We start from the raw sequence: 20,185 nt of genomic DNA, 5'->3' as shown, positions 1-20,185 counted from the left end.
AAGCTTCCCAATCATCCAGCTTCCCACTCACTTTTGCTACCTTATTTGCCCTTTCCTTGGCTTTTATGCAGTCCTTAACTTTCTTCGTCAGCTGAGGTTGTCTACCCCCGACATTTGAGAACTCTGTGAGACATATCTATCCTGCACCTTGTGAACTATTCCCAGAAACTTCAGTCATCTCTGCTCTGCTGTCATCCCCACTAGTATCCTCCTCCAACCCACCTGGACAAGCTCCTCTCTCATGCCTCTGTAACTCCCTCTATTTCATTGTGATACTGATACATCTGACTTATGCTTCTCCCTCTCAAATTGCAGTATTATTATCACAATCATATTATTATCACTGCCTCCTAAGGATTCATTTACATTAAGCTTCCTAATAAGATCTGGGTTATTACACAACACCCAATCTAAGATAGAATTATGATTACAGTTTTGTAAATGTTCTTCCACTCAAATGTTAAGTCATCTGGCCAGATCATGCTCTAATACCAGGTCCAGTATGGCTCCCTCCATTACTTTTACTATTCCCATACAGTATGAAGAAATCTCTTTGACGTACCTCATAAATTCCAATCCCATCTAATCCTCTTGTGCTAAGGAGGTCCCAATCTAAACTGAGGAACAGTAAACTACCACCTACAAAAACTGTTGTTTTGTACCTTTCCCTAATCTGCTGGCATATCTGTGATCAATGTGCCAGTAGCTTTTGAGGGGGAGGGATGGTTAGGATTGCACTTCCTATTTTTGAGTTCAACCCATATTGTGGATGAGACCTCCATTATGTCCCCTTCTGAGTGCAGCTGTGATTTTGTCCCTGATTCATTTTGCAGCTCCTTCCCCTTTTTAACTTATTTCTCTATCATTTCCTGGAACAATAAACATCTCTCTCTCAACCAAGTCCCTGTAATGGACACATCATTGTTCCATGTTCTAAGTTTATCTCTCTTATCCTTAATTCTCCTTGCATTTAAATAAGCACCCTTGCTCTAATGTCTGCTACTTTGCTCCTGCCTGTTAAGAACATAAGAAATAGGAGCAGCAGTAGGCCATCTGGCTGTCAAGCCTGCTTCGCCATACAATAAGATCATGGCTGATCTGGCCATGGACTCATCTCCACCTATCTGCCTTTTCCCCATGATCCTTAATTCCCCCACTATGCAAAAATCTATCCAACCTTGTCTTAAATATGTTTACTGAGGTAGCCTCCAATACTGCATTGGGCAGAGAATTCTACAGATTCACTACTCTCTGGGAAAAGCAGTTCCTCCTCATCTCTATCTTAAATCTACTCCCCCGAGTTTTGAGGCTATATCCCCTAGTTTTGGTCTCACCTATCAAAGGAAACAACTTTTCTATCTCTATCTTATCTAGTCCTTTCATAATTTAATCAACTTCTATAAGGTCCCCTCATTCTGCTGAATTCCAGTGAGTACAATCCCAGATGACTCAATCTCTCCTCATAGTCTAACCCCCTCATCTCTGGAATCAACCTGGTGAACCTCCTCTGCACCATCTCCACTGCCAATATTTCATTCCTCAAGTAAGGAGACCAGAACTGTATGCAATACTCCAGGTGCAACCTCATCAGTATCCTGTATAGTTGCAGCATAACCTCCCTGCTCTTAAATTCAATCCCTCTAGCAATGAAGGTCAACATCCCATCTACCTTCTGATGGTCTGCTGCACCTGCAAACCTGCACTTTACTCAATCACTTCACTTTACTTTCTGATCCCGTTCTCTGGCTCCCACTCAATTTTGTATCAATTTTCAGTCTCCCATCTACATCACTGCTGCTTAGATCTCATTCTCAGCCAATTAAGCTTAAACTCTCTTGAGTAGTACAAGCCCATTTGCCTGCCAAGATATTGGACCTCTCCAGCTCAGGTGCACGCTGCCCTCTGGTACAGGTCACCTGTGTCCCAGAAGAGATCAAAAATCTTATTCCCTGACTCCTGAACTAACTCTTCAGGCACACATTCATGTGGTACTGGTGACTTCATGACTTTGACTGAAAGATCACATTTGCAGAGAGATGCAGAGAGAAGAAATGGCTGCAGATGAAATCAGGAAAAATGATCTGAATAGATGTCGTGCTTTACATGGCTTGTAGACAAGACAGTTGAGGAACAATACATGTGGAAGAGTACTTCGGTGTGGAGTTTCTATGATTTTTCACTGCAGATAGATTATCACATGAATAATAAAAGTAAGATTTAGATTTCTTTATACAATGAACACACCTGTGGTTTGGCAGTAATTCTCCAAGTCCAATCTCCACCATGTTGCCCACCAAGACGTTTCACAAACTCAGTTGTTAAAATGAAATCATTCTCCTTAATTTCCTGCACCCCAAAGTTGATGCCATCATGCATAAGCCAGCCATAGCTGGGCAGCCGATCACCCTGTTCACATGTATGGCGCAAGTTCACCTCTGCTTTGAACTGCTGGAGCCACATCAGTCCTAAAATCACAAACAAGTTCACACTAGATCAATTATAAACAAAGGCAGTTTTTAAATTTAGCATACAATGTGGAGTAATAGGCCTTTCTGGCCTTTTGAGCCACAGTGCCTCAGCAACCCCACAACCCCTATTAACCCTAAGCTAATCATGTCACGGGACCATTTACAATACCCAATTAACCTACCCGGTACAGTGGGAGGAAACGGGAGCACCCACACATTCCATAGGGAGCAGCACAATGATTCACACAGAACAGCATGGGAATTGCAGTCTCAACTCCAGAGCAGCCTGGGAAGTCACGCTGCTGCTATGCTACAGTGGCATCCATTAGTGTTGATCCGAGTGTCCTTGTACATAACTACTGAAAGTTAACATGCAGGCACATGGGGAATTAAGACGGCAAACATTATGCTTGAGTTTTGTAGTCATAGAGATATATAGCACAGAAACAGGCCCTTCTGCCCTACCTGTAGGTCCATCATGACCAAGGTACCTACCTAAGCTAACCCATGGAATGTGACTGTGTTTGACCCATTTGACTGTGTTTGGCCAAAATTCCTCTAAACCTTTCTTACCCATGCATCTTTCAAATGTCTCATAAATGTTATATTCTATCTCTACCACTTCTTCTGGCAGTTTGTTCCAAACACCCACCATCCTCTGTGTGAAGTAGTTGTTCCTCAGGTTCCCTTTAAATCTTTCCCTTATCATTCCAAACCTATGTCTCCAGTTAGGGATTCCCCAACTCTGGGAAAAGACTGTAACAATCTATTACATCTATTGCTCTATGAGGTCACCCCTCAGTCTCCTTCACTCCAGGAAGACAGTGCCAGCCTATCTATAAAACCATAATTTATTCCCTTAAATCCCAACAACACATGCAAAACACTGGAGGAACTCAGCAGGTTACGTCAGCAACATTTTTGAAAATTTTTTTGCATCCTCCCTGGTTTAATCACATCCTTCCTTTAGTATAGTAACCTGAGCTGCAGAGTGCAATTCCATCAACATTTTGTACATCCGCAATAGAACACTACAGCAAACTACAGGCCCTTCAGCCCACCATTGTATGTCAACATTTTAACCAACTCTACAATCAATCCAACCCTTCCCTCCCCTCACATAAGACCTCGAGGTCTTGCTTTACAGCTTTCGACCTAGCTCCCTATATTCTCTCTTTAAGACCTCAGTCCTGTTCCTACCTATGTCATTAGAACCAATATGTACCATGACCTCTGGCTGTTCAGAATGCCGTGGACGTGATCTGAGACGTTCCTGACTCTGGCACCTGAGGGGCAACATGCCATCTGGATGTCTCTTTCACACCCACAAAATCTCCTTCCTGCTCCTCTAAGTAATGAATGTCTTATTACCACTACTCTCCTCTCCTCCCATCCTCAGTCCCAGAGACCTGCTCACCACAGCTTCCCCCTCATAGGCTGATCCACACCCCCCACTCCCTGAAACAGTATCCATTAGACCATAAGATATAGGAGCAACAGAATTAGTCCATTTGGCCCATCAAGTCTGCTCCACCATTTCATCATGCAGATCCAGTTTCCCCTCAGCTCAAATGTCCCGCCTTCTCCCCATATTCTTCAAGCACTGACTAATTAAGATTCTTTCAAACTCTGCCTTAAATATACCCAATGACTTGGCCTCCACTACCACCTGTGGCAACAAATTCCATAGATACATCACTCTCTGGAGAAATAAATTCCTCCACATTTCCGTTCTAAATGGACATCCCTCTGTTCTGAGGCTGTGTCCTCTGGACTCTGCCACCATTGGAAGCATCCTCCCCACATCCACTCTATTGAGGCCTTTCAACATTCCATAGGTTTTAATGCGAGTTTGGAACTTCAGTGAGAACAGACCGAGCCACTGAATGATCCTCGTGTGACAAGCCTTTCAATAACAGAACTATTTGTGAACCTCCTATGAACCCTCTGTAGTTTCAGCACATTCTCTCTTAGATAAATATCCCAAAGCTACTCACAATACTCTAAGTGTGGTCTGACCAATGCCTTATAAAGCCTTAACATTACATCCTTGCTTTTATATTCTAGTCCTCTTGAAATTAACACTAACATTGCATTTGCCTTCCTCATCACTGTCTCAACCTGCAAGCTAGCCTTGAGGGTATCATGCACAGTGACTTTCAAGTCCATTTACACCTCAGTTTTCTGTATTTTCTCTCCATTTACAAAACAGTCAACCCTATTTCTTCTACCAAAGTGCATGACCATACACTTCCCGACACTGTATTCCATTTGCCACTTCACTGCCCATTCTCCTAAACTGACCCTCCACCTATCTTCATATTGCCTGCAAACTTTGCAACAAAACCATCAATTCCAAAATCCAAGTCATTGACATGTAATGTAAAAAGAATTGATCCCAACACAGGCCCCTATGGAACACCACTAGTCACTGGCATCAACCAGAAAAGGTTCCCTTTGTTCACACTCTTACCCTCCTGCCGATCCACCACTGCTCTATCCATGCTAGAATCTTTCCTGTAATACCATGGGTTCATAGCATGTTAAGCAGCCTTATGTGTGGCACCTTATCCAAGGCCTTCTGAAAATCCAAGTACACAACATTAACCGATTCTCTTTTGTCTATGCTGCTTGTTATTTCTTCAAAAAATTCCAACAAATTTGTCAGGCAAGATTTTCCCTTGAGGAAGCCATGCTAACTATGGCCGATTTTACCATGCGCCTCCAGTACTCTGAAACCACATTCTTAACAATTGACATCAACATAAGAAATAGGAGGAGTAGGTCATCCGAACCATCGAGCAACACCACCATTCAATAAGATCATGGCTGATAAGACCATGGACTCATCTCCATTCACCTGACTTTTCCCCATAACCTTAATTCTCCTACTATGCAAAAATCTATCCAACTTTGCCTTAAATATATTTACTAAAGTAGTCTCCACTGCTTCATTGAGCAGAGCATTCCAGATTCACCACTCTTTGGGAAAAGCAGTTCCTCCTCATCTGCGTCCTGAATTAACTCCCCCAAATCGTCAGGCTATGTCACCTAGTTTACTCTCACATACCAGTGGAAACAACTTTCCTATAAGATATAGGAGCAGAAGTAGGCCATTCGGCCAATTGAGTTTGCTCTACCTTTCAATCATGAGCTGATCAAATTCTTCCAGTCATCCCCGCTCCCCTGCCTTCTCCCCATACCCTTTGATGTCCTGGCTAATCAAGAACCTATCTCTACCTTAAATACAACAAATGACTTGGCCTCCACAGCCGCTCGTGGTATCAAATTCCACAGATTTACTGCCCTCTGACTAAAGTAATTTCTCCACACCTCAGCTCTAAATGGACGTCCTTCAATCCTAAAGATGTGCCCTCTTGTTCTAGACTTCCCTACCAGGGAAATAACTTTGCCATATCTAATCTGCTCAGGCCTTTTAACATTTGGAATATTTCTATGAAGAAGAAGAATAGCCCTTAAGTCAGCAGTGGAGTTATCAAGGCACCGTCATGACGGTGTTTCCGTAACAAGCTATTCTTGTTTTCATGAGGTCAAGTTGCTAGCTCAACGTTCAACCCGACTTGGATTCCAACTCGAGAACCTTCGCTCCAGAGTCCGGTGCTGATATTATTGTGCCACCAAGTGGGACAATGTTTCTGTGAGACCACCCTGCCCACCTATTCTCCTGAACTCCAAGTATACACCCCAAGAGCTGCTAGATGCTCCTCATACAGTAACCCTTTCATTCCTGGAATCATTCTCATGAATCTTCTCTGAACGCCCTCCCTCTACTGAAGAGACTGGGGAAGAGGCAGTTGGCTCACAAATAGAGAAAGCTTGGAGACAGTGTGTGAGGGAGGATAGGCAGGTGATAGAGAAGGGATGTGCTCAGACCGACAGTTTGAGATGTGTCTATTTTAACACAATGAATATTGTGAACAAAGCGGATGAGCTTAGAGCGTGGATCAGTACTTGGAGCTACAATGTGGTGGCCATTACAGAGACTTGGATGGCTCAGGGACAGGAATGGTTACTTCAAGTGCCAGGTTTTAGATTTTTCAGAAAGGACAGAAAGGGGGGCAAAAGAGGTGGGGGCATGGCACTGTTGATCAAAGATAGTGTCACAGCTGCAGAAAAGGTGGCATCATGCAGGGATTGTCTACGGAGTCTATGTGGGTGGAAGTTAGGAACAGGAAGGGGTCAATAACTCTACTGGGTGCTTTTTATAGGCTGCCCAATAGAACAGGGACATTGAGGAGCAGATAGGGAAACAGATCCTGGAAAGGTGTAATAATAACAGAGTTGTCATGATTGGAGATTTTAATTTCCCAAATATTGATTGGCATCTCCCTAGAGCAAGGGGTTTAGATGGGGTTGAGTTTGTTAGGTGGTTCTGAAGGACGTGACATTGGGGATTGTGGAGGCATTGGAAATGATCTTCCAGGAATCAACAGACTCTGGCATGGTTCCAGAGGACTGGAAGGTCGCAAATGTAGTTCCGCTGTTTAAGGAAGGAGAGAGGCAGCAAAATAAAAATTACAGACCTATTAGTCTGACATCAGTAGTTGGAAAGTTATTGGAGTCGATCCTCCAAGGACGAGGTTATGAAATACCTCGAGGTGCATGACAAGATAGGCCCAAGCCAGCATGATTTCATGAAGGGAAGATCCTGCCTCAGCAACTTATTTGAGGAGCTTAAGAAGGAAATTTGGAGAGCCAGAAGGGGCCATGAGAAGGCCTTGGCGGGCAGGATTAAGGAAAACCCCAAGGCATTCTACAATTATGTGAAAGGCAAGACGTGAAAGAATAAGACCTATCAAGTGTGACAGTGGGAAAGTGTGTATGAAACTGGAGGAAATAGCAGAGGTACTTAATGAATACTTTACTTCAGTATTCACTATAGAGAAGGATCTTGGAGATTGTAGTGTAGACTTGCAGTGGACTGAAAAGCTTGAGCATGTAGATATTAAGAAAGAGGATGTGCTGGAGCTTTTGGAAAGCATCAATTTGGATATGTTGCTGTGACCGGATGAGATTTTCCCCAGGCTACTGTGGGAGACGAGGGAGGAGACTGCTGAGCCTCTGGTGATGATCTTTGCATCATCAATGGGTGTGGGAGAGGTTCCGGAGGATTGGAGGGTTGCAGATGTTGTTCCCTTTTTCAAGGAAGGGAATAGAGATAGACCAGGAAATTATAGATCAGTGAGTCTTAGTTCAGTGGTTGGTAAGTTGATGGAGAAGATCCTGAGAGGGAGGATTTATGAACATTTGGAGAGGTATAATATGATTAGGAATAGTCAGCATGGCTTTGTCAAAGGCAGGTAGTGCCTTACAAGCCTGATTGAATTTTTGAGGATGTGACTAAACATGTTGATGAAGGTAGAGCAGTAGATGTGGCGTATATAGATTTCAGCATGGCATTTGATAAGGTACCCCATACAAGGCTTATTGAGAAAGTAAGGAGGCATGGGATCCAAGGGGAAATTGCTTTGTGGATCCAGAACTGGCTTGCCCACAGAAGGCAAAGAGTGGTTATAGACGGGTCATATTCTGCATGGAGGTCAGTGACCAGTGGTGTGCTACAGGGATCTATTCTGGGACCCTTACTCTTTGTGAGTTTTATAAATGACCTGGATGAGGAAGTGGAGGGATGGGTAAGTTTGCTGATGACACAAAGGTTGGGGTGTTGTGGATAGTGTGGAGGGCTGTCAGAGGTTACAGTGGGACATTAATAGGATGCAAAACTGGACTGAGAAGTGGCAGATGGAGGACTGCCCAGCATGGTTGGCTTTCTACAGAAAGGATGTGGAAACCATAGAAAGGGTGTAAAGGAGATTTACAAGGATGTTACCTGGATTGGGAAGGACGCCTTATGAAAACAGGTTGAGTAAACGCAGCGTTTTCTCCTTGAAGCAATGGAGGATGAGAGGTGACCTGATAGAGGTGTATAAAATGATGAGAGGCATTGATCATGTGGATAATCAGAGGCTTTTTCCCAGGGCTGAAATGGCTGCCACAAGAGGGCACAGGTTTAAGGTGCTGGGGAGTAGGTATAGAGGAGATGTCAGGGGTAAGTTTTTTTAAACGCAGAGAGTAGTGAGTGCATGGAATGGGCTGCCAGCAACAGTGGTGAAGGCAGATACGACAGGGTCTTTTAAGAGACTTAAACCTGTGCCCTCTTGTGGCAGCCATTTCAGCCCTGGGAAAAAGCCTCTGACTATTCACATGATCAATGCCTCTCATCATTTTATACACCTCTATCAGGTCACCTCTCATCCTCCATTGCTCCAAGGAGAAAAGGCTGTGTTTACTCAGCCTCATATGGTCTGCCTCAGGAATTGCTGCTGCAGTTCTACACTGCAGTCATTGAGTCTGTCCTGTGCACCTCCATCACTGTGTGGTTTGGAGCCGCCACCAAGCAGGATAGAACCAGACTACAGTGCACAGTGAGGACTGCTGAGCGCATCATTGGAGCCTCCCTGCCCTCTATTGGGGACCTGTACTCTTCCAGGTTGAAGAAGAGGGTGGGGAACATCATAAAGGACTCCTTCCATCCTGCGCACGGACTGTTTGAACTGCTTCCGTCTGGTAGGCGCTTCAGATCCCTCCAGACTAAGACTAATAGGCACTGGAGAAGTTTTTTCCCTACCGCGGTCACTTTGCTGAATGGTTAACTGCCGGTTAACTGTCGGCTAACTATTACTTGGATTGCACTACCTGTATGTATAATCTATATTTTCATTTATATTTATCATTATTATTGTTATGAGCAGAGAGACATCTGCCGGAAGTAAATTCCTTGTATGTGCACAGGTACTTGGCGATTAAAGTCTGATTCTGATTCTCTTGGATAGGTACATGGAGCTTAGAAAAATAGAGGGCTATTAGTAATTTCTAAGGTAGGGACATTTTCGGCATAACTTTGTGTGCCGAAGGGCCTGTATTGAGCTGTAGGTTTTCTATGTTTCTATGTCAATATATCCTTTCTAAAATAAGAATCCGAAACATGTGTGGTCTCATGAGTGCCTTATAGGGCCTCAACATCACATCCCTGCTCTTATATTCTATACTTCTAGAAATGAATGCCAACATTACATTCGCTTTCTTCACAACCGACTCAACCTGGAGGTTAACCTTTGGGGTATCTTGCACAAGGACTCCCAAGTCCCTTTGCATCTCTGCATTTTGAATTCTCTCCCCATCTAAATAATTATCTGCCCGTTTATTTCTTCCACCAAAGTGCATGAACATACACTTCCCAACATTGTATTTCATTTGCCACTTCTTTGCCCATTCCCCTAAACTGTCTGCAGGCTCTTTGTTTCCTCAACACTACCCATTCCTTCACCTATCTTTGTATCATTGGCAAATTTGTATCATCCATTAATACTGTAGTCCAAATCATTGACATACATTGTAAAGAGCAGCATTCCCAACATTGACCCCCGTGGAATTTTATTGGTAACTGGCAGCCAGCCAGAATTAGATCCCTTTATTCCCACTCTCTGTTTTCTTTCAATCAGCCATATTCCACCCATTCTTTTAACCTTCATGTAGTTCATGGGCTCTTATCTTGCTAAGCAGCCTCATGTGCAGCACCTTGTTAAAGGCCTTCTGCACCATGTCTACTGCATCTCCTTTGTCTACCCTGCTTGTAATTTCCTCAAAGAATTTGCAGTAGGTTTTTCAGGCAGGATTTTCCTTTCAGGAAACCATGCTGGCTTTGGCCTATCTTGTCATGTGCCTCCAGGTACTCTATAATCTCATTCCTAACAATCGATTCCAGCAACTTCCCAACCACTGATGTCAGGCTAACAGGTCTATAGTTTCCTTTATGCTGCCTCCCACTGTTCTTAAGTCACGGAGTGCAACTTTGCAATTGTCCAGTCATCCGGTACAATGCCAGAATGCCTGCCTCTTTCTTATCTATCCCTTTCATAATTTTATATATTTCTACAAGATCTCCTCTCACCCTTCTGAATTCCAGCGAGTACAGTCCCAGGTTATTCAATCTCTCCTCTTAGTCTAACCCTCTCATCTCTGGAATCAACCTGGTGAACTTCCTCTGCACTGCCTCCAAAGCCCGTATATCCTTCAAGTAAAGGGACCAGAACTGCATGCAGTACTCCAGATACTGCCTCACCAGAATCCTGTACTGTTGCAGCATAACCCCACTCTTAAATTCAATCCCTCTGGCTATGAAGACCAACATTTCATTTGCCTTCTTGATTACCTGCTGCACCTGCAAACCAACCTTTTGTGATTCATGCACAAGCACTCCCAAGTCCCTCTGCACAGCAGCATGCTGCAATCTTTTTACCATTTAAATAATAATCTGATCTTCCATTTTTTTTTCCAAAGTGGAAGACCTCACATTACCAACATTGTACGCCATCTGCCAGACCCCTGGCCACTTAACTTATCTGTATCTCTCTGCAGACTCTCCTTATCCTCTGTACAATTTGCTTTTCCACTCAGTTTAGTGTCATCAGCAAAGTTTGATGCACTACACTCAGTCCCCTCTTCCAGGTCATTAATGTATATCATGAACAGTTGTGGGCTCAGCAATGATCCCTGCAGCACACCGCTCACCACTGATTGCCAACCAGAGAAATACCCAGGTATCCCAACTCTCTTCCTAACTACTGAGGTCAGACTAACTGGCCTATAATTCTCCCTTCTTCTGCCTCTCTCCGTTCTTGAAGAGTGGAGTGACATTTGCAATTTTCCTGTCTTTCCGGACCATTCCCGAACCTAGTGATTCTTGAAAGATCATTACTAATGTCTCCACAATCTCTTCAGCATCCTTTAGAGCCCTGGGGTGGGCACCATCTGGTCCAGGTGACTTATCTACCTTCAGATTTTTCAGTTTCCTGAGAACTTTCTTCCTAGTAATTTCACACACTTCATGACTCCTAACACTCTAGAACTTCCAGTGTCTTCCACAGTGAAGACTGATGCAAAATACTCATTCAGTTTGTCCACTATTTTATTGTCCCCCATTTTACCTCTCCAGCATCGTTTATTGACGGTGCAATATCCACTCTTCCCTCTCTTTTACACTTTATGTATCTGAAGAAACTTATGGTATCCGCTTTAATATTATTGGCTAGCTTACTTTGGTATCATATCTTTATCTTCTTAATTACTTTTTAAGTTGCCTTCTGTTGGTTTGTAAAAGCTTTCTAATCCTCTAACTTCTCTCTAAATTTTGCTCTATTATATATCCTCTTTGACCTTTTGTTAGCCAAGGTTGGGTCATTTTTCCTTTAGAATACTTTGACTTCTTTGGGTGTATACATCCTGTACCTTCCAAATTGCTTCCAGAAATTCCTGCTATTCCGCTCTCACCCCTGCCAGTGTCCTTTCCCTATGAATTTTGGCCAACTCCTCTCTCGTGCCTGGGTAATTCCCTTTACTCCACTGCAATACTGATACATCTGGCTTTAAATTGTCTATCTTAAATTTCAGGTGAGAAGAATGGGTGTACTTGGCCTTTTCTCCTTGGAGCGACAAAGGCTGAGAGGTGACCTGATAGAGGTGTGTAAGATGATGTGGGGCATTGATCATGTGGATAGCCAGAGGCTTTTTCCCAGGGCTGAAATGGCTAACAAGAGGGTATAGTTTTAAGGTGCTTGGAAATAGGTACCGAGGGGAGGTCAGGGGTAAGTTTTTCGCACAGAGAGTGGGGGGTGCATGGAAAGCACTGCCGGTGACGGTGGTGGAGGCGAATACAATAGGGTCTTTTAAGAGCCTCTTAGATAGGTACATGGAGCTTAGAAAAATAGAGGACTATGTGCTAGGAAAATTCTAGGCAGTCTCTAGAGTAGGTTACATGGTCAGCACAACATTGTGGGCTGAAGGGTCTGTAATGTGCTGTAAATTTCTATCTTCTATGTTCAGGGCGAATTCTATCATATTTTGATTACTTGGCCCTAAGAGTTCTTTTACCTTAAGCTTTCTAATCAATTCTGGTTCATTGTACAACATCCAATTTAGAATAGATGATCACCTGGTGGGCTTAACCACAACCTGCTCTAAAGCAACATCACATAGGCCTTCTAGAAATTACCCCTTTTGGCATCCAGCACTAACCTGAATTTCCAATCTCCCAGTATATGGAAATCCCCCATGACTATTGTAACAGTGCACTTTTGGCATGCATTTTGTATTTACCGTTGTTTTTTGTACAGCACATCCTTATCACTGTTTGGGGGTCTGTATACAACTCCCAGGGTCTTTTTACCCTTGCATTTCCTTAGATCTACCCAAAACAATTCAACTTCTTGCAACCCCATGTCACCTCTAATGATTCAATTTTATTTTTCTTTACCAACAGAGCCACACCATCCCCTCTGCCGACCTGCTTGACCTTTCGATACAATGTGTATTCTTGGATGTTAAGCTCCTAGATATAATCTTCTTTCAACCACAATTCAGTGATGCCCAGAACAGCATACATGCCCCAAGTTCAGATACCTTATTCCGTATACTGCACATGAATATAACACCTTTAGTCTTTTATTCACCCTTCCTGATTTTGTCCACCTTTTACGACAGAAATCACCCTGTTGACTGCAATTCTACCTTTATCCTCAGCCTCTCCTTTCTCAGTGACTCGCTACACACTCTGTTTGTAAACCTACTACCTCATCCTCAGCACTATCACTCTGTTTCCCATCCCCCTGCCAAATAGTTAAAATCCTCCCAAACAATTCTTGCAAACCTGTTCGCAAGGATATTGGTCCCCCTCAGATTCAAGTGTAATTCGTTCCTTCCTCTACAGGTTGCACCTTTCCCAGAAGAGATCCCAATGATCCATAAATCAGATCCCCTGCCCTCTGCACCAGTTCCTCAGCCATGCATTCACCTGCCCTAACAGAGGAGGAATGAACAAATAAGAAAAAAGAAAATGATCAGATACTGTACCTTGCCTAAGCAACTCTAAACACCAGTACACTCTGCCGCTCTGCTTGTACGTGTTATTTTTATTTGCCCTTTCTAATGAATCCCACTTGGAAATTGGTTGCAGTGCAACTGAGGAACTGCTTCAAAGCTGTGCCTTTTAACTCTAGATTGTGGACCTGACTGAAAAGGTAGCTCTCTTTATGTACTCCCGCTGGCGATCGTTTGCAGTGCAACTCAGGTTCAACCCAACACCTATGACTTCCATATATAACTTCACCCAACTTCAGTAGAAAAAGCCTGCTTGCATTTACCCTATCTATAGCTCTCAATTTTTTATACCTCTATCAAATCTCCCCTCATTCTCCTATATTTCTGGGAATACAGTCCTAATCTATTCAATTTTTCCCTATAACTCAGGTCCTCACATCCCAGCAACATCCTTGTAAATTTTCTCTGAACTCTTTCAATCTTATCGACATCCTTCTAGGCAGGTAGTTTACCAGAATTGCATATAATTCTCTAAATTAGGTCTCACCAACATCTTAACCAACTGTAACATGTCCATCTAGTCCAGGTGATCTATCCACCTTTAGCATTTCAGCAACCCCATCACCGTTTCCTTAGTAATGGCCACAATACTCACTCTGGCTCTGACTCTCAAATTTCTGACATGTGAAGGAGGAACCCAAGTGCAACGGTGAGGGAATTAAATAAGTACTTCAAAGTTCATTACTATATCTCCAGCATTATTTACAAGCAGTCTAATGGCCACCTTAGTCTCTCTTTTATGCTTTATGTAACTAAAACAACTTTTGGAACCTCTTACTGATGCAATGAAAGTGGTAACTGAGAAGTGTATTCATACACTACACTTAGTGAATAGCCCTGAAAGTATTTAGGTTAACTATAACTCGGCTCAAGAAACACTACAATTCACTGGTGAATTAGACATTTATTTTGGAAATTTGTCTTTGCCAGTTAGGTGTAGGTATACTATTTTGATAAAATATGTTGATAAATTATTGTAATATATTTTGAATCAATTCATTGTTTATTGATACATTTCTTGTTTGATCAGTTTCAGTGGTGGTATCAAAAAGCTGTAGTTCAGAAAAATTTGTATTTTGTTGATATAATCATCAGTAGTAAATGTATGGAACATGCTGTCTGGTGTAGGGGTAGAAATTGTGGCAGATACATTAGGGATACTTAAAGGATTCTTATATGGGCACATGAATGAAAGAAAAATGGGAGGGCTATGCGGGAAGAAAAGATTAGATTGATCCGGAGTAGGTTAAAAGCATTGTCAAGGGAGGGGTGACCAGCCAGAAACTGTGGTGCTTATTGGCACCGATGACATAGATAGGAAGAGAGAGGAAGTCCTGAAGAGAGAATATAGGGTGTTAGGTAGAAAGCTTAAAAGCAGGACCTCCAGGGGAGTATTCTCTAGAATGACGCATGTGCCATGTGCTACTGAGAGTTGAGCTAGGGGGCCTAAGAGTTCTGCAAAGTACTGTACAAACTCCTTAGACAGCAGTGGAACAGAACCCTGACTGGCAATTACGTTGCTCTAAGCACTATGCTATCGTGCTACCCTATTGGGCTCTACCACAAGCTCTAAAAAGCCACCTTGTAGACATTCCACAAATCCATTTTCTCACAGAGCCCTACCTGATTTTCTCAGTCTACCTACATACTTAAGTTCCCATGATCACGCAATATTGTTTTTCTATGTCACTTAAAATTAAGCATGGTCACTCACAAAAGAACACAGACTTGGAAAAACTGCCTGTCATGATACAATAAATTCACTCTACCTGTTACAATGGATTTCTGACTCCGTGTTTTCATTCCAAAGTATATCTGAGGTCGGTACGATCCCCAGTATCTTTCTGGTGACAATGTGGGACTAGAGCTGTTGCTGTTCAATATCCTGAATGAAGGGTGAGGTGTTATGATTCTGTTAGCAAACCACGATCTCATGTAAATAGCATAGCAAAACCAGACACAGCTCACAGTACATAAAACGATTGCTATGTTGATGAAGATATTCCCCAAGTTGGACTTTTTCTTCTTCTCCTTGGCTGGAGCCTTCTTATGAATTCCTGTATTCTTTCCATTTTTACCATCCACTTTTGTATCAAGCAGCCTCTCTTTTTTCAGTCTCTGCCGTGCCATTCTTTACTCTGGGGGAAGAGAGAACATAGCATATATAGAAGATAGAATAGTACAGCAAAGGCACAGGCCTTTCAGCCCACCATGTCTGTTAAACTGTCACATCTGCCAGCACGTGGTCCATTTTCTACCTATTCATAGGTCTGTGTTTCTTAAATCTGGAGGGGAGAGTAAACCAGATCTTGTACTGTGGAATGAGCCTGACCAGGTGACTGGCCATTCAGTGAGAGAACATTTAGGGAACAACAATCACAATTGAAAGAGGATAAGTATGAATCCGAATTTCCTTAATCAATGTGTGGAGATCCCAAATAGACAGCGTTATAATGGATCTCTTTTAGACAGCAAGACAGGGTAGATGACAAGAGTCTGTGTAGAACACTTCAGATCTAGAATCATAATTCTACTAGCTTCAAGATAATTATGGAGAAAGACAAGTCTGGCCCTTGGGTTAAGATTTTAAATTGAAGAAAGGCCAATTTTGATGGCATCAGAACGGATCTGCCAAGTGTAGATTGGGGTAGGCTATTTTCTGGCAAAGGAATGCTTAGTAAATTGGAGGACTTTGTTCCTGTTAGAATAAAAGCCAAGGCTAACAGGTTTAGAGAGCTCTGGTAAAGAAAAAGAAGGTCGCTTATATCAGATGTAACGTCCTGGGAAAGGTTTCACTGCTAATGTAATGGTTATTCTGTAGCAGCAGTGTTTGGGTTATGACTGGAGATATCAGAGTTCCAATATCCCTTGAGAAACAAGGTTCCTTATTCTTATTCACTTTGCCTTTAATCCTGACAGAAACATACAAACTCTACACTCTCAAAATTTCTCCTTTGAAAGCCTCCTTCATACCAATCACATCCTTGCCAGAGAACAACCTGTCCCAATCCACACTTTTTAGATCCTTTCTCATTTCTTCAAATTTGGCCTTTTTCCAGTTTAGAACCTCAACCTGAGGACCAGATCTATCTTTATCCATGATCAAGTTGAAACTAATGGTGTTATGATCACTGGAACCAAAGTGTTCCCCTACACACACTTCGGTCACCTGTCCTAACTCGCTTCCTAATAGGAGATCTAATACTGCATCCTCCCTAGTTGGTACCTATATATATTGATTTAGAAAACTTTCCTGACCACAATTTACAAACTCTAACCCTTCTAGACCTTTAACAGTATGTGAGTCCCAATCAATATGTGGAAAATTAAAATCCTCTACTATCACAACTTCATGTTTCCTACCGTTGTCTGCTATCTCTCTGCAGATTTGTGCCTCCAATTCTTGCTGACTATTGGGTGGTCTATAATACAACCCCATTCATGTGGTCATACCTTTCCTGTTTCTCAGCTCCACCAATATGGCCTTGATAGACAAGCCCTCTGATCTGTCCTGCCTGAGCACTGCTATAACATTTTTCCTGACTAGCAATGCCACCCCCTCCACCCTTCATCCCTCTGCCTCTATCATGTCTGAAACATCTAAACCCTTTAACATTAAGCTGTTAACACTTTCACAGAAACATGGAAAACCGACAGCACAATACATGCCCTTCAACCCACAATGCTGTGCCAAACATGTACTTACCTTAGAAATTACCTAGGGTTACCCATAGCCCTCTGTTTCTCTAAGCTCCATGTACCTATCCAGGAGTCTCTAAAAAGACCCTATCATATCCGCCTCCACCACCATCGCCGGCAGCCATTTCCACACACTCACCACTCTCTGCATAAAAAACCTACCCCTGATATCTCCTCTGTACCTATTTCCAATCACCTTAAAACTGTGCCCTCTTGTGTTAGCTGTTTCAACCCTGGGAAAAGGCCTCTGACTATCCACATGATCAATGCCTCTCATTATCTTGTATATCTCTATCAGGTCACCTCTCATCCTCCATCGCTCCATGGAAAAAAAACCAAGTTCACTCAACCTATTCTCAGAAGGCACGCTCCCCAATCCAGACAACATCCTTGTAAATCTCCTCTGCACCCTTTCTATGGCTTCCACATCCTCCCTGTAGTGAGGCGACCAGAAATGAGCACAGTAATCCAAGTGGGGTCTAACAAGTAGGGTCCTATGTAGCTGTAACATTACTTCTCAGCTCTTAAACTCAATCCCAAGGTTTATAAAGGCCAATACACCATATGCATTCTTAACTACAGTCAACCTGTGTAGCAGCTTTAAGTGTCCTATGGACTCGGACACCAAGATCCCTCTGATCCTCCACACTGCCAAGAGTCTTACTATTAATACTTTACTCTGCCATCATATTTGACCTACCAAAATGAACCACCTCACACTTACCTGCGTTGAACTCCATCTACCACTTCTCAGCCCAGTTTTGCATCCTATCAATGTCCTGCTGTAACCTCTGACAGCCCTCCACGCTATCCACTACACCCTCAACCTTTGTGACATCAGCAAATTTACGAACCCATCCCTCCATTTCTTCATCCAGGTCAATTATAAAAATCACGAAGAGTAGGGGTCCCAGAACAGATTCCTGAGGCACACCACTGGTCACCAACCTCCATGCAGAATATGACCTGTCTGTAACCACACTTTGCCGTCTGTGGGCAAGCCAGTTCTGGATTCACAAAGCAATGTTGCCTTGGATCCCATGCCTCCTTACTTTCTCAATAAGGCTTGCATGGAGTACCTTATCAAATGCCTTGCTGAAATCCATATACACTACATCTGCTGCTCTTCCTTCATCAATGTGTTTCGTCACATTCTCAAAAAATTCCATCAGGCTCGTAAGGCACAACCTGCCTTTGACAAAGCCATGCTGACAGTTCCTAATCATATTATGCCTCTCCAAATGCTCATAAATCCTGCCTCTCAGGATCTTCTCCATCAACTTACGTCAACCACTGAAGTAAGACTCACTGGTCTATAATTTCTTGGGCTATCTATACTCCCTTTCTTGAGTAGGGGAACAATATCTGCAACCCTCCAGTCATCTGGAACTTCTCCTGTCCCCATTGACAATACGAAGATCATTGCCAGAGGCTCAGCAATCTCCTCCCTTGCCTCCCACAGTAGCCTGGGGTACATCTCGTCCGGTTCCAGAGACTTATCCCGCTTGATGCTTTCCAAAAGCTCCAGCACATCCTCTTTCTTAATGTCTGTATGAGAGGGGATCTGATTGAAACATCTGAGATTATTAAGGGATTTGACACGCTAGAGGCAGGAAACATGTTCCTGATGTTTCCAGAGGCCACAGTTTAAGAATAAGGGGTAGGCCATTTAGAACGGAGTTGAGGAAAACCTTTTTCACCTAGAGAATTGTGGATCTATGGAATGCTCTGCCTCAGAAAGCAGTGGAGGCCAATTGTCTGGATGCTTTCAAGAAAGAGTTCGATATAGCTCTTAAAGATAGCGGAGTCAAGGGATATGGGGAGAAAGCAGGAACAGGGTACTGATTCTGGATGATCAGCAATGATCACATTGAATGGCAGTGCTGGCTCGATGGGCTGAATGGCCTACTGCTCTATCGTCTATTGCTCAAGCTTTTCAATCCACTGTAAATCATCCCTAAAATTGCCAAGATCCTTTTCAGCAGTGAATACTGAAGCACACAAAGGTTCCTGTACCCTACCATCCTTTCTTCATTTCATTGGAAAGTAGCTATGCGGAACACCATGCAAATATCCACTGAACATCTGTTCCCAATTTATACTCCTAAGTTCCTGCCTGATAGCTTCATATTTCCCCTTACTCCAATTAAACGCTTTCCTAAATTGTCTGTTCCTCTCTTTCTCCAATGCTATGGTAAAGGAAATAGAACTGTGATGACTATCTCCAAAATGCTCTCCCACTAAGAGGCCTGACACCTGACCAGGTTCATTTCTTAATACCAGATCAAGTATAGCCTTTCCTCTTGTAGGCTTATCTACACATTGTGTCAGGAAACCTTCCTGAACACACTTAACAAACTCTATCCCATCTAACACGCTTGCTCTAGGGAGAATATTTGGGAAATTAAAATCTCCCACCATGACAACCCTGTTATTATTGCACCTTTCCAGAATCTGTCTCCCTATCGGCTCCTTGATGTCCTTGTCACTATTGGGTAGTCTATAAAAAACACTCAGTAGAGTTACTGACCCCCTCCTGTTTCTAACTTCCACCTACAGAGACTCAGGAGATAATCCCTCCATGACTTCCTCCGTTTTCTACAGCAGTGACATTATCTTTGATCAGCAGTGCCATGCCCCCACTTCTTTTGCCTCCCTTCCTTTCCTTGCTGAAACATCTAAAGCCTGACACTCTCAGTAACCATTACTGCCCCTGAGCCATCCAAGTCTCTTTAATGACCACAACATCATAGCTCCAAGTACTGATCCATGCTCTAAGCTCAGCCACTTTGTTCATGATGCTTCTTGCTTTAAAATAGACACATCTCAAACCATCGGTCTGAGTGTATTCCTTTTCTATCACTTGCCTATCTTCCCTCTCGCACTGTCTCTAAGCTTTCTTTATTTCTGAGCCAACTGCCCCTTCCTCTGTTTCTTCAGTTCAGTTCCCACCCCCCAGCGGTTCTAGATTAAACTGTCCCCAATAGACTTAGCAAACCTCCCTGCCAGGATATTGTTCCCCTTGGATTCAAGTGCAACCCCTCCTTCTTGTACACATCATG

At 43.0% G+C, this 20,185-nt stretch overlaps 1 protein-coding gene across 1 annotated transcript in view; it reads right to left on the bottom strand.

Annotated features, from left to right (window-relative positions):
- Positions 1-20,185, bottom strand: part of mogs (mannosyl-oligosaccharide glucosidase) — a 61,216-nt gene that overhangs the window by 29,657 nt on the left and 11,374 nt on the right. Inside the window, exons 2-3 of the mRNA XM_059965913.1 lie at positions 15,194-15,562; positions 2,245-2,465 (exon numbers count right to left, since the gene is read on the bottom strand). Coding sequence (XP_059821896.1) covers positions 2,245-2,465; positions 15,194-15,554 — 582 coding nt within the window. The 5' untranslated portion in view covers positions 15,555-15,562. The remainder of the gene's footprint in view (positions 1-2,244; positions 2,466-15,193; positions 15,563-20,185) is intronic.

This window comes from Hypanus sabinus, chromosome 3, assembly GCF_030144855.1.
Source record: "Hypanus sabinus isolate sHypSab1 chromosome 3, sHypSab1.hap1, whole genome shotgun sequence".
NCBI lineage: Eukaryota > Metazoa > Chordata > Chondrichthyes > Myliobatiformes > Dasyatidae > Hypanus > Hypanus sabinus.
Note: the sequence above shows the minus strand (reverse complement) of the source record. Positions and strands in the feature narration are given on the sequence as shown.